Genomic DNA, 12,621 nt, shown 5'->3' with positions numbered 1-12,621 from the left:
TCCTCCTTCCGAGGGAAGACTCAGAACAGGTGCAGTAATAAGTCACCGCTTCAATTCTTGAAAATGGTTCTCACACTTGTCTGAACAGATGAACTTCAAATTCTCCCGTGTCAATTCTGTCATCGGTGCCGCAATGTTTGAGAACCCTTCTACAAACCATCTGTAATAACCCGCTAACCTGAGGAAACTTCAAACCTCTGAGGCGTTCCTTGGCCTCGACCAATCCCTAACTACCTCCACCTTAGATGGATCCACCTTAATCCCATCTTCACCAACAATATGTCCAAGGAATGTCACTTCTGGTAACCAAAACTCACAATTCTTAAACTTGGCATACAACTGGTGCTCTCTTAACCTCTGCAAGATCTGTCGAAGATGTAGCTTGTGCTCTGCCTCTGAACTGGAATATACTAAAATATCGTTGATGAAGACAATGAAGAACTAATCCAAAAAGTCCTCGAACACCCGATTCATTAAGTGCATGAAGGTTGCTGGGGCATTGGTCAAATGAAACGTTATGACCAGAAACTCATAGTGTCCATACCTCGTTCGGAAGGCCGTCTTCGGGTAAATCCTCAGGGAATACATCCAAGAACTCACAAATCAATCTGGTCCCCTCTGGCCCTGCTAGCAACACCCTGGTAGTATCCACCACGCTAGCCAGGAAGCCCATACATCCACCCTGTAATAAGTCACTGACTCTCAGTGCTGATATCATGGGTATGCGGGGTCCACATACTGCACCCATGAAAACAAAAGGATCCTCTCCCTCTGGTTCAAAGGTCACCATCTTCTTTCTACAATCAATAGTAGCCCCATATCTAAGCAGCCAATCCATTCCTATAATCATGTCAAAGTCCTCCATATCTAGCTCAATCAAATCTACTGAAAGTTCTCTACCGTCAACTATCATTGACAGTGCTCTAATCCATCACCTAGAAACTACCAGTTCCCCTGTAGGAAATATAGTCCCAAACCTTGCAGTACGGTACTCACCAGATCTACACAATCTATCAATCACCTTACTAGAAACAAATGAACGCATAGCACCAAATTCAATAAACATAGTAAAAGGAGAGCCAGCACTAGAAAGCTGACCTGTCACCACTGAGGGACTAGCCTCGGCCTCTGCCTGCGTCAGGGTGAACACTCGAGCTGGAGTCAAGTTGTCAACTTTTCCTACTTCCCCTTTCTTCATTGTTGGGCAGTCTTTCCTGAGGTGTCCTACCACCCCGCATACATAACAAGCCTTAGCCCGACATTCGGCCGAATGGCGTCTTCTGCACCTCGTGCACTCTGGTTAGCTCCTCCATGTATCACCGCCTCCCTGACGGCCACCTTGAGTACCCCAACCTCTCCTATCAGGACTAGGAGCGGTCAAAGCATATGGGTCTTCCTCTTTAGATCACTGGGGCCTCCGCCTCTACCAGACCTAGAGTATGGAGGCACCGCCCTGTGGCCCTCCCATCTTTCCGCACACTCCCTCTAGATCTTGTTCTCCACTTCCTCAGCGGTAAGAGCCTTCTAAACAGCCTGGGCATAAGTTGTCCCCCCACGAACTGTTGTAATCCTCACATCTCGGGCTATCATAGCATTAAGCCCTCTGACAAATCTGTCTTGCCTAGTTGCATCAGTAGGCACAAGATCCGGTGCAAACTTTGCGAGTCTATCAAACTTCAGGGCATATTCTGTCACTGTCATGTTCCCCTGAACCAATCCCACAAATTCATTAACCTTCGCTGCCCTGATGGCAACATTGTAGTACTTCTGGCTGAACAGATCCTTGAATCCATCCCAACTCAAAGTAGTAACATCCCTGGTCTGTGACGCCACTTCCCAACAGATGCGGGCATCCTCTCTCAACATATATGCGGTACAGGCCACTCTATCATGACCCTCTACCTTTATGAAATCCAAAATAACAGTAATCATACTCATCCACTGCTCAGCCTTCAGTGGATCTGGTCCCCCTTCAAAAGTTGGAGGATGCTATCTCCTGAACCGCTCATACAACGACTCCCATTAATTCCCAACCTCTACGGGATGTATAACTGGTACCACTGTAGGTGGAACAATAGGGGCAACACTCCCTAATGGAGCCTGTTGCCTCAGAAGTCGGATCTAATCATCTTGGCTCTGAAGCTGGGCTTGCATATCTTCCATAACCTGCTGCCAGTTCCCAGGGATTGGTGGAGGGTTCTGGCCCTGGTCATCTTCTCTAGTCTCAGATCTATTGCCAACCAGTCGTGTAGATCATCTTGGACGCATAGCTATCCAAGTTAATCTGCAATCAACGACTTGACGATCAGACTATGATGACAGGGTAATAATCCTTCCATAATCCACCCTTGGAACTCAATCAATCACAAGCAATCAAGATATAACAGTTTATTCAAATAGTCATTCACATTCAGCAGCAGTGCTAATAAGCATGCCTCAATATCATCACACAACAGTCAAGGGCCAGGGCCTATCATTATCTCATGCTCCCTATTAATCAAATAGATATCAGCATTCATATTCCTTTCCAATCATTTAAGCATATAAACATGTATGCACAGTTACCAAACCCTGAGTTAAGCTTGTCATTTGCAGCGAATGTACATGTCCAGTTAGTCTTCAGGAACCCTTAAACCTAGGACGCACTGATACCATGTTGTAACGCCCTGGGTAGCAAAGATCGTTACACTTTGTGATTATAAAGGTGCAAGACTTGCTAATCAAGTCATATAATTGAAAACGTGATCCTAATGTCGTAATTAGGTTAGGGTTAAAAGAATTTGATCATAAACAGAAAATTCCTCATTAAAATAAACGTTTACAAAATTTCAACATTTAAGTACAACCGAAAGCCACTCTAATGGAAAAATAGGCACTTTAGGTTCTCCTGTCCCTCTACCAAACCTCGACTGTGGCATTCGATCAGTTCACTATGTACATTCAGCCCCAAAGCTCTCAAACTCAGGACTGGTCCACTTTTCCCTTGCCTTTACCTGCACCACGTAGCACCCGTGAGCCAAGGCCCAACAAGAAATCCATAATACAGAGCATAAATGATATTCTACAGTCAGATATTTCACAAATCATTAATCAGATATACAGTAGGTCATACTACCCACATAATCAAAGATATCAATCTACAAGATAATAATCAATCATCTAGATAACAAACTTGTCACAATCATCAATTAAACAACAATAAACATATCACACTATATCCAGGGTCGGCGCCCTTAGGTCGCACCCTTTGATTATCCCACTGACTCCGGCTCGCTTAGATCGAGCTCAGTGACTATGTACTTAACCTCAGCTACTAATGGTCGAGTCGTGTCCTGTGCACAAATATTGATTTCGGCACTGTTAGGCTATTTATCGCATGTCCCCATGGCATAATACCATCTTATGACATCACATACAAATAAAGGGAACCCTTAGTCCCAACATAATCACATAATTGGGTGCAGTTTCTTACCTTTGATTCTGATTGCTTTGATTAATGAAAATGACCTTCAAGCACGATCTTGTCCGAGCCCTAGCGTACACCTAGTCACAACCGCATAATAGAACCATCATTAAACTGCAATACCATAACCCAACCTCGGGACCAATCCCAAGCCCTCGGGAAGCATAATTCCACCAAACGGGGTGGTGGAATCAACCCCCGAGCCCCCAAGCAAAAACCCTAAGAAAAATACCCATAACCCTCTTCTAGAGGCAGGGTAGCGCTACAGCACCACAAGGTGGGCGCTATAGCGCTACAAGCAGAAGCAAAAATGCCCCCCAGAACCAAGCATAGCGCTATAGCGCTCTAAGACTAGAGATACAGTGCTACAAACAGCACCATCAGTCCTCTGAGTTCTTCCTTCGAATTTCCCCTAGCCAAACCTCCACAAATCCCCTCCAAACCTCAAACACACTTCAAACCAAGCCTACCATCCACTACATCTCATACCACATGGCCCAACAACATCAAACTTGGCCACATGCATCATTAAACACAGAAAAACAAGAATTGAGTTTGAAGCTAAAAAACTCAACAGAAAAACCAGAAATAACCCAGAAACTCAAATGATCAAGTCCAGAATTGTTACGTTTAATGGAGAATTCGACCCTAGGTTGCCCTCTATGCCCTTCCAGCCTTTAGCTCCTCAGTTCCCAAAGGTCAAATCCCTTAATTCCATCCAAAGTTCAAGTTCAGAAATCAAATCCAACAAAACTCAGAAAACTCATCAAAATTTTAAACTTTACCTTAATTGGGTAGCTAATTCCTGCTAAATCTACTAGCTTCACCAAGAACCTAAGCTCCAAACTCTAGCCTAAGCTTCCTTTGAGTTACAGCTTCAAAAATCCTCAAGGAGAGTGAGAGAGGAAGTGATCGATAGGGAGAGAAAAATGAGTCTCTTTGTTTTTCTTCTTTCTTTCTTCCTTTTCTTTCCTTCAGCTTCTAACATATTCTACAAATCCCACTAAGTCTAAAAGGCAGAAAGACCCTTATCCTCTTTTTAACCATCAAATGCCCATTTTGCCCTCCCATTAAAACCTAAGCCTTTAAACATTTTAAGGGCATTTTGGTCTTTTGCTCTTAATTCCCGCTAATTCCTTGAGTGTCCATAACGTTACCTCTTAAATCCCATCATCTAACTAATCTCTAATTATTTTCCCCAATTCCTAATAATCTCCAATATATTTTCCAAATTCCGGAAAATACCCCCAGGCTCCCCCGAGCTGGGTATAAATCCCCATCGTGACTATAACGCTAAACCGCTCACTAGGATCGCCTCAAGCCACAAGCTGCAAATATATCCACATAATAATGTGGTCTCAAAAATTTATCGCAAATAATTACATTTATGCCCTCAACAGGCCAAAATTACGAATATGCCCTTATAATCTAAACAGGGCCTATATGCATACTAATACTCATAATCATGCATATCATATATCCATATAATCATGTAAGCATGCTTATCACATAATCATGCATTTAATCGTTTTAATCACACATAAACCAATTATGCCCTCCCAGCACACTATTCAAGGCAGTTAAGCCTTATTAGTAATTTTGGGTTGTTACACAAGCTCAGCCTCGAGCGCAGTAATCCTCTCATTTAAGGTATGGATGGTAGCTTCCAGCCTGCTGTTGGAGTGAAAAGTCGACGCAGCTTGGGCTAAAGTGTAGAGTCCAAGAACTTTACTTAGCTAGTTAGATAGTAGTATTATAGTATTTATAGTATTATCTTTATAACTGTGGATTTTTGGTTCAGACCGGGAATTATTTGGACACTCATAGTAGTACTTGTAGATTTTCTAAGTTTAACCTATAGTTTAAGAATATTGATGTTAATCTAAGGTTTGATTAATATGACTGATATTAAGGATAATATTTATTATACTATAAGGTTTAGATAACAACCAATAGGATTTTAAGCACATGTTATGAATGGGTGATTAAGGATTAGGTATTTTAAGGATTAAATTTAATAAGGGTATAGTTTGAATGCTCTAAGGTCAGTCAGCATCTTTGAATACGTTTAAGGGCTTAGTCAAGACTGTTTACTCCATTCAAACTTAGCTAAAAATGTGTAATTTCGTGTTTAAATAATCAGCGTGTGCCGATATATCGCAGCTATAGGGGGCGATATATCGCAGCACATAGATACGGAAAACACAAAACGATGCACGACAGCCTCGGGCATACTGGCCCAGGCGATATATCGCCTACAAGGGGCGATATATCACCCCTCTCAGATTATTTTGAAAGTTTTTTAATTCTTTTTCCATTCAGCCATTCAACCTCTTGATAAGTGCAGCACCTTTTTGAACGAGTCTTCAGCCTCTGCTGAACGATTATTCAAATTATTTTCACCTAAAAAGCCATTATTTTTATTCATGTAAAAATTAAGATCCTTTCATTCCTAAACTCTATAAATAGGACCTAGTACCCAGCCATTATTCACCTTTTACTCTAAGTTCAGAGGCTGCAAGTTGCTAGGTGAGTGTGAGAGTTAAACACTGGGTGGGAAAATCATAAGCTTGATCATCATAAGCTTATCAAACACTTGGGGAAGTAAGGTTTTATAGTATTTCAGTTTGAGGTGTAGATTGGTCTTACAAGTCTTCAAGGTAACCCAAAACTCTAGTTCAATTCTGTACTTTTCTTTCAAGTTCTCATAGTCTTCTACTCAGCCTCTAACCTTAATTGTAATTTGGTTAGGAAATCTAAGTTCTTGAGCAAAAAGGTTTTGGTAAGTATGTTTCTCAAAGTTTTAGTCCTTCCATTCCTTTCATTTCTTTTTCTTCAAATCTACTCACCCTGTTATATATGGTTTTAGGAGTGTTCCAAAAGTCCCAACTCTGTCCTCACCTCCCGGTAACTTTGGTAAGGAAAATAGGATAGAATCTATATGTTATATGCTTATGTTATCTTATGTTTTATGCTATGAAATATGTTATAAAATATGTTATGAAATATGTATGTTTGTAGGCTTGGGCATATGACCCATTTGACTAACAAGCCCCAAATAGATTATGGGCATATGACCTACTTAGCTAGTAGGACCCCACTAATCTAATGGGCATATGACTTGATTAGTCTATGGGACCCCAAGTAATAATGGCCATTATAGTATGTGCATGATATAAGTCTTATGTTAAGTTTTTATGTTTCTTATGAAATTTATGTATATGAACTATGTGTTAGATTTTTCCTTGCTGGGCATTAGGCTCATTCCTTTTTGTTTATATGTGCAGGAAAATAGCTATAGTGGCGGTAAGGTTCGTGGATGCTTGGGGAATGTGTATCGGTGGTGAATGGATTCAAGGAGTCGAGAGTTCGATTTTCGAGGATGTAGTCTTGTTTTTATGGTCTTTATATGTATTTTCCGCACTTATTATGTAATCCCTTTTTATTATAAATCATGTTATGTTTTGTTTTTCAAACAATGGGATCCCATATCCTACTTGATATTTTATGAAAGTAACTTTTATTTCTATAAGTTTCTAATAAAGTTATGGTATTTTCGCAAAATGTAAGTTTTATTAAGGATTTGTATGTATAGTTCGTTAATGGTCCAAAAGTCTAGAGTAGGTGGGTCATTACATAAAGCAACATCTCTCTGGCGAACCGCCTCGGCCAATTGACCCTCCAAGTCACGGACCCATATGGACAAACTATCCTTCTCTGCCTCAGCCATCGAGAGATTCCCCATTGCCTCCTCGAGCTTGTGTTGTAGCCATTGGGTCGATGAAGAGCTCGAGGCGATAAGTTGGTGACCCAGGATAGAAGCCTAAGTAAGGACAAAAACATAGGGTCAAGCGATATCAAAACCAAAAATAAAAGAAACATACATCGAATGTTTTGGAAAATACCTACAAGGAGGCTCGCATATAAGCCTCTTCCAGATTAGCGTCGGGAATGCCATGCATGGATCCCCACTCGCCTTCAAGAATGTTTCCCAGATAATGGCTCATGGCTTCCCCATACTGGCTTGCCAGAGAATGGCCTCGAGAAGCGGAAGCAAAAGCTCGACAAGGGGAAGTGTGTGCACCAGCCGAGACACGCTTTGACAGGGAAGGGGACCGAGAAGGTCTTGATCCATCTGCAGAGGTGCATGGGGGAAGAGGAGCGCGGAGTCATCTTTTTAGGTAAAGAGGCGCCCGAGGACGCCCACCTAGAACACCCCCCCGAGGGTGGAGGAGCCTCACCAAAAAAAGGAATAACAAAATTCCTTTTAGGCATAGAAGGGTGGGGGATAGGGGCGTTGAAGGCAAACTTGTCGCCGGGCATCGATGGTTGCACGCAAGAAGTAACAACGTCGGTATGTCTGTCGTCTGCCACGTCCCTAGCCCCACCTGCCAAAGAGTGCAGGCACGAGTAGTTCTCAGACTCCAGTGCTTCCTCTGTTTCCATATGATCTCCTGACGGGTTAACATAGTCCGTATCAGCTGCCTCATCGTAATTACCTTCATCATGGCCATATAGCCATAGACTTGTGGATTCATATGAGACAGAACATAAAGAGACAACTTGGTCCGGGTACAGTAGCTTGTACGAGTGAAGATTGCCCTCAGTGAAAAGGGCACAAGCTAGTCTGCATTCAGCTGGCAAGTCCAGGATCTTCATCACTCAATCACGAGCCGCCAATTTCAAGGTAGGACCAACAACCCCTACGAGACCTGCAGTCAAGAGAAAAAAAATAACTGTAGTTAGATAAACAAAACAAAAGCGGAGTAAAAGAGAAATCTCTCATATACGAACTCAAGGTGAGAATTGTCTTACGTGAACCATTGAAGTGAGTGTGTTGGGTGGACACGCTATGGGTGAAGAAGTAGTCAGTTTTTCACGATCCCCTGTTTGAAATAGAGCCCTCCACGAGGGGAGACCCTTTATGGGCCACGACTTTCTGGAGATGATAGAAGCCGGGAGCAAATGAATTCGCCCTAAGGGTGTAGAGGTAATGGACCTCACTCATGGAATGGCCTCTGGAGTGCACCTGTTGGTACAACACGTATAAGCATCTAAGCATCACCCAAGAGTTGGGGGACGGTTGTAGAGGCGCCAGCTCGAAATAGATAAGTACTTTGATGAAGAAGGGGTGAAGCGGCAGAGCCCCACTAGATTTGATTATGGAGTCATTGAAGGCCACGAGCCCTTTGGGCGGCTCCGACGCACGGTCCTTGCGCTTTAGGATTATGAACTTGAGATTTGACGATAGCTGATGGGCCTTTAGCATGTTGACAAGTTTAACGCTAGTAAGGGTAGACCTGCGCACGTCTTCGCAAGTGTCGGAGGTCCTCTTTGGCATCTTGTGTACCTGGACAGAGACAGGCAATTTGTGAGCTATAGACTTTCTCAAGGCCCTGGAAGATCCCCCACACGTCTTACATCTACCAGCACTCTGCTTGACCCTAGGACGTAAGACCGGGGGCAGGGGAGGAAGCATGGGTGGGATCATAGAAAGAAACTCAAGTTCAATAGATTCACAGTTAACGCCCTCAGGGAGGGGACCCCTATGACTGGAAGACTCGTCACCACAGAAGGAAAAAGGCTCGGGGGGCAAGTTTTCCTTTAGGTAGGCGATTTCATAAAGGCAATCCTGAAAAGGCTGATTGTAGCTGGGAAACATAAGTCTCATGCCATGGGGAGAAACCTAAACCCTCGTCACTAGTAATAGATTCTAGTTCCTTCTCCAGGCCGGCGCCTTCTGCTTGAGGTAGGAAAGTCTATGTAGGTAGAGCATTCACACGCCCTCACGGTTGGAGGGACTGTGAACGTTGGCCTCAGAATCAGAGGATGACAGCTCGATTAATTCAACATTAGATGAACCTTCGGGACATCGCCTAGACGCGATGGGCCAGCTAAGACTCGAAGATGTATGTGCATAAAGATAACCCTATATCTACAAAAAGAGTATGAGGGGTATAAGAAAAGGACCTACGCATATGTACTTGAAGGTCCATAAGAAAAAAGAATGACAACCTCTAAAGAATGAGTGCATTATTGCCAATGACCTTACCCCCGTATAATTGATAAAGGAAACATGCGTATCATTGGAGGAAGAAGGTACACCTGGGGGTGTATGTATGGATCCGAAAGTGTGTGAGGACAGACTTTTGGGGGCCTAAGGTCGGCCAAGCGACAAGCGAGGGCGGGTCCTTAGCTGCAAGAGAACGCCTAGCACCACTACAACACAAACCCGATATGAAAAGAAATAAGTAAAAAAATATGATGAATAAATTAAAAGGGGCTAAAATTACCACAAGAATGTTTCTATGGAGGATAGAACCTTGGAGCTCTTGGAAATGACTTAGAAGGAATACCACTATGCTAAAATAAATTTGGTGTGGAGAAGTGGGTTCTAGTCTTGGGGTATTTATAAGGAAATTCAAGGCTTCCTAGCCATTGGATCAAATCTACATGAATGGTGGAGATAAAGAGCATTGGCAACCTTGGGATTCGCAATTGGAAATGGTTGGCCCATATTCAATCTTAGGGACACACTTGGATCATCATAAAAGTTGGTTGGCTTTTGTGTTTCTTTGGACACTATAAATAAACACACCATCTAAATGCACTTTGTGTTTCTTCAAGCAACATTGGATAACGCACCAAGGTTGAGCCTCCCAAAACTTGCCATCCATATCAAACAAGAGAAGAAGAAAAAGTCTACAAGAACACATAAAAGTGTACTTGTATTCTCGGGGGCAAGTGTGAATGTTGGATAATTTCCCAGGAAGAATTTAATGTAGAGATCATCATCGAAGGATCATATGCTTAGCCATTTGTAAACTATCTCACAAGCCTTCATGATGAAGGATGAAATAGCCTCGCTATATGAGAATCAAGGATACGTAGGTGCCATGACGCCCCTGGCTCGCATAACAAGATTGAAGCCACAGGGACCGCTATGTTAGGGGTCATGGACGTAGCCCCTCACGTAAGAGAAGCCTTCCATTAGTTGGTCCACTGGGAGGAAGGCCTTGTGTATGGAGGCCTCACGCTATGTAGAGAGTTACCTTCCTAGATGCCTCCATGTGAGGCCAATGCTATAGAGGGTCTCGCTATGCGAGGCCTAACCTATCTACAGGGCCGAGACGCGAGGGAGGCTCTCTTCACAAAGGGCCGAGATGCGAGGGAAGCTCGTTGCATGAGGGGACGAGATGCGAGGGGCCGAGATGCGAGGGTGGCTTGCTACGCGAGGGGCCGAGACGTGCAGGGAGGCTCGCTGTGTGAGGGGCTGAGACGCGAGGGAGCCTCAATGCGTGAGGGGCCGAGATGCGAGGGAAGCTCATTGCACGAGGGGCCGAGATGCAAGGGAGGCCCACTGCGTGAGGGGCCGAGACGCATAGGGAGGCTCACTGTGCGAGGGGCCGAGACGTAAGGGAGGCTCGCTGCACGAGAAGTCGAGGCACAAGGGACAGCCGCACATGGAGTCAATTGCTAAGGGTGTCTTGCAGAGAACACCCGAAGGAAGGTCTCACTGTGCGAGACCCTCACAAGGCTCCCCATGCGACATGCGTTGGGGTCTTTCGATGAAGGCACTCCTGAGGGCCAGTCTAGCTATGCAAGATCTGGGCTAGGCCTCGTGGGCACCAATGTCACCTGCCTATGGATTGGCCTGTACACATGTGCATTCCCGATGTTACGAACCCCTCACATGGCACGTTAATTACTCATGAGGTGGATATGGTGGTTCGTTTATATATGTATAGAGCACACCTATGAGGACATGGCATCCACTATATGGCTAAACATCCAGGGGAAACCCACTATACCATAGAGATGAATTTCCAAGATCAACGACACTTAGCAAAATGGGAGAAATCTTGGAGAGATGATGTGTCTCGGATATATAAAAGGAGCATTAGGTACAAGGTACGTACATGAGTATGGGGTGTACAGCCCTGAGGAGGAAAGGGGCATGGCCCTGACATCTGCGTCTGAAAAATAGTGGCAGTGCGAACCCATACGGAGAGTGGAGGCACTACCTGAGCACCCTCGACTGTATGCCAGAGTGACACCATGATGTCCTGCGCCACCACCCTGACAATGCCAGAGTCGACACCACAATGTCCTGCGCCACTACCCTGACAATGGACCTGCGTACGTTCTTGTCCCATGGTACCCCCTTTTATCAGGGGCCAACAGAGCCCATCTATAAATAGGCTTCGGCCCTTCAAGTTAAGGGGCTGGAAAATTCTTTGTACACAAAGATAATTGAGGAATATACAATTTTTGCTCCATTGTAGTTCTGCATTTTTTGTTCCTTGAAGTTATTTCCATCTTCTTCTCACATACCTGCTGCAATATAGTTTGAGTTTTATAACCTTATATCGTTGATGAGTTCTCACCGTCAACATGATTGAACTAGTTGAGTGTTAAATATTACTGTTGCTACATGTATTTGCTATTATGATTTCCTTGATGGGCCTTGGCTGATGGGTGCTACGTGGTGCAGGTAAAGGCAAGGGTAAGTTGGACCAACCATGAGTTGGAGAGCTCTGGGGGCGAGGTGTACATTATCAGCTGCTTGTCTGCCACGGTCGAGGGAAAGTACAGGGACAAAGCCTAAAATTGTATTTTTCCATTAGAGTGGTCACTGATTGTATATAACTTTTGAAAATTGTAAATTGTCTCTTAAACCCTGTTTTTGGAATCCCATGTACTAAACATATATTATAATAAAAATTAACCATTTACGATCAAAACCTTTTAACACTAACCTGATTATTGACTTTAGGATCACATTTTTACTCAAATGACTTGACTAGCAAGTCCTGCATTATTTCAAATACAAAGTATAACGGTCTTGGTTATCCAGGGCATTACAATCTCCATGGAAACATAAAGATGTTCAAAGCTTGACAGGAAGGATTACAACTTTGAGTCATTTTGTCTCCAAGGAAGTGAACAAGTGCATCCCTTTCTTCAATGTTCTCCGAGGGAGTCAGAGTTTTAATGGATGGAGGAGTGCGAACAGGCATTCCAACAACTCAAGGCGCACATGGAAAACCCTCTGATCCTGTCCAAGCCAAGAGACGGAGAACCTCTCTTGCTCTAAATGGCTGTTTCGGAAGACGCCATCAGTGTCACGTTGATAAGAGAAAAAATTCGTGTTCAAC

At 43.8% G+C, this 12,621-nt stretch overlaps 1 protein-coding gene across 2 annotated transcripts in view; it reads left to right on the top strand.

Moving 5' to 3' along the window:
* LOC133792066 (F-box protein At2g27310-like) overlaps positions 1-11,976 on the top strand; it is an 89,463-nt gene extending 77,487 nt beyond the window's left edge. Inside the window, exon 3 of one of the 2 annotated variants that reach the window (XM_062229989.1) lies at positions 11,958-11,976. In XM_062229989.1, coding sequence (XP_062085973.1) covers positions 11,958-11,961 — 4 coding nt within the window. In that variant the 3' untranslated portion in view covers positions 11,962-11,976. Of the gene's footprint in view, positions 1-6,750; positions 6,914-11,957 lie in introns of those variants that run through there. The other variant, XM_062229974.1, reaches the window with a different exon arrangement.
* The last annotated feature ends 645 nt before the right edge of the window (positions 11,977-12,621 follow it).

Source organism: Humulus lupulus, chromosome 1 (genome assembly GCF_963169125.1).
Source record: "Humulus lupulus chromosome 1, drHumLupu1.1, whole genome shotgun sequence".
Taxonomy (NCBI): domain Eukaryota; kingdom Viridiplantae; phylum Streptophyta; class Magnoliopsida; order Rosales; family Cannabaceae; genus Humulus; species Humulus lupulus.
Note: the sequence above shows the minus strand (reverse complement) of the source record. Positions and strands in the feature narration are given on the sequence as shown.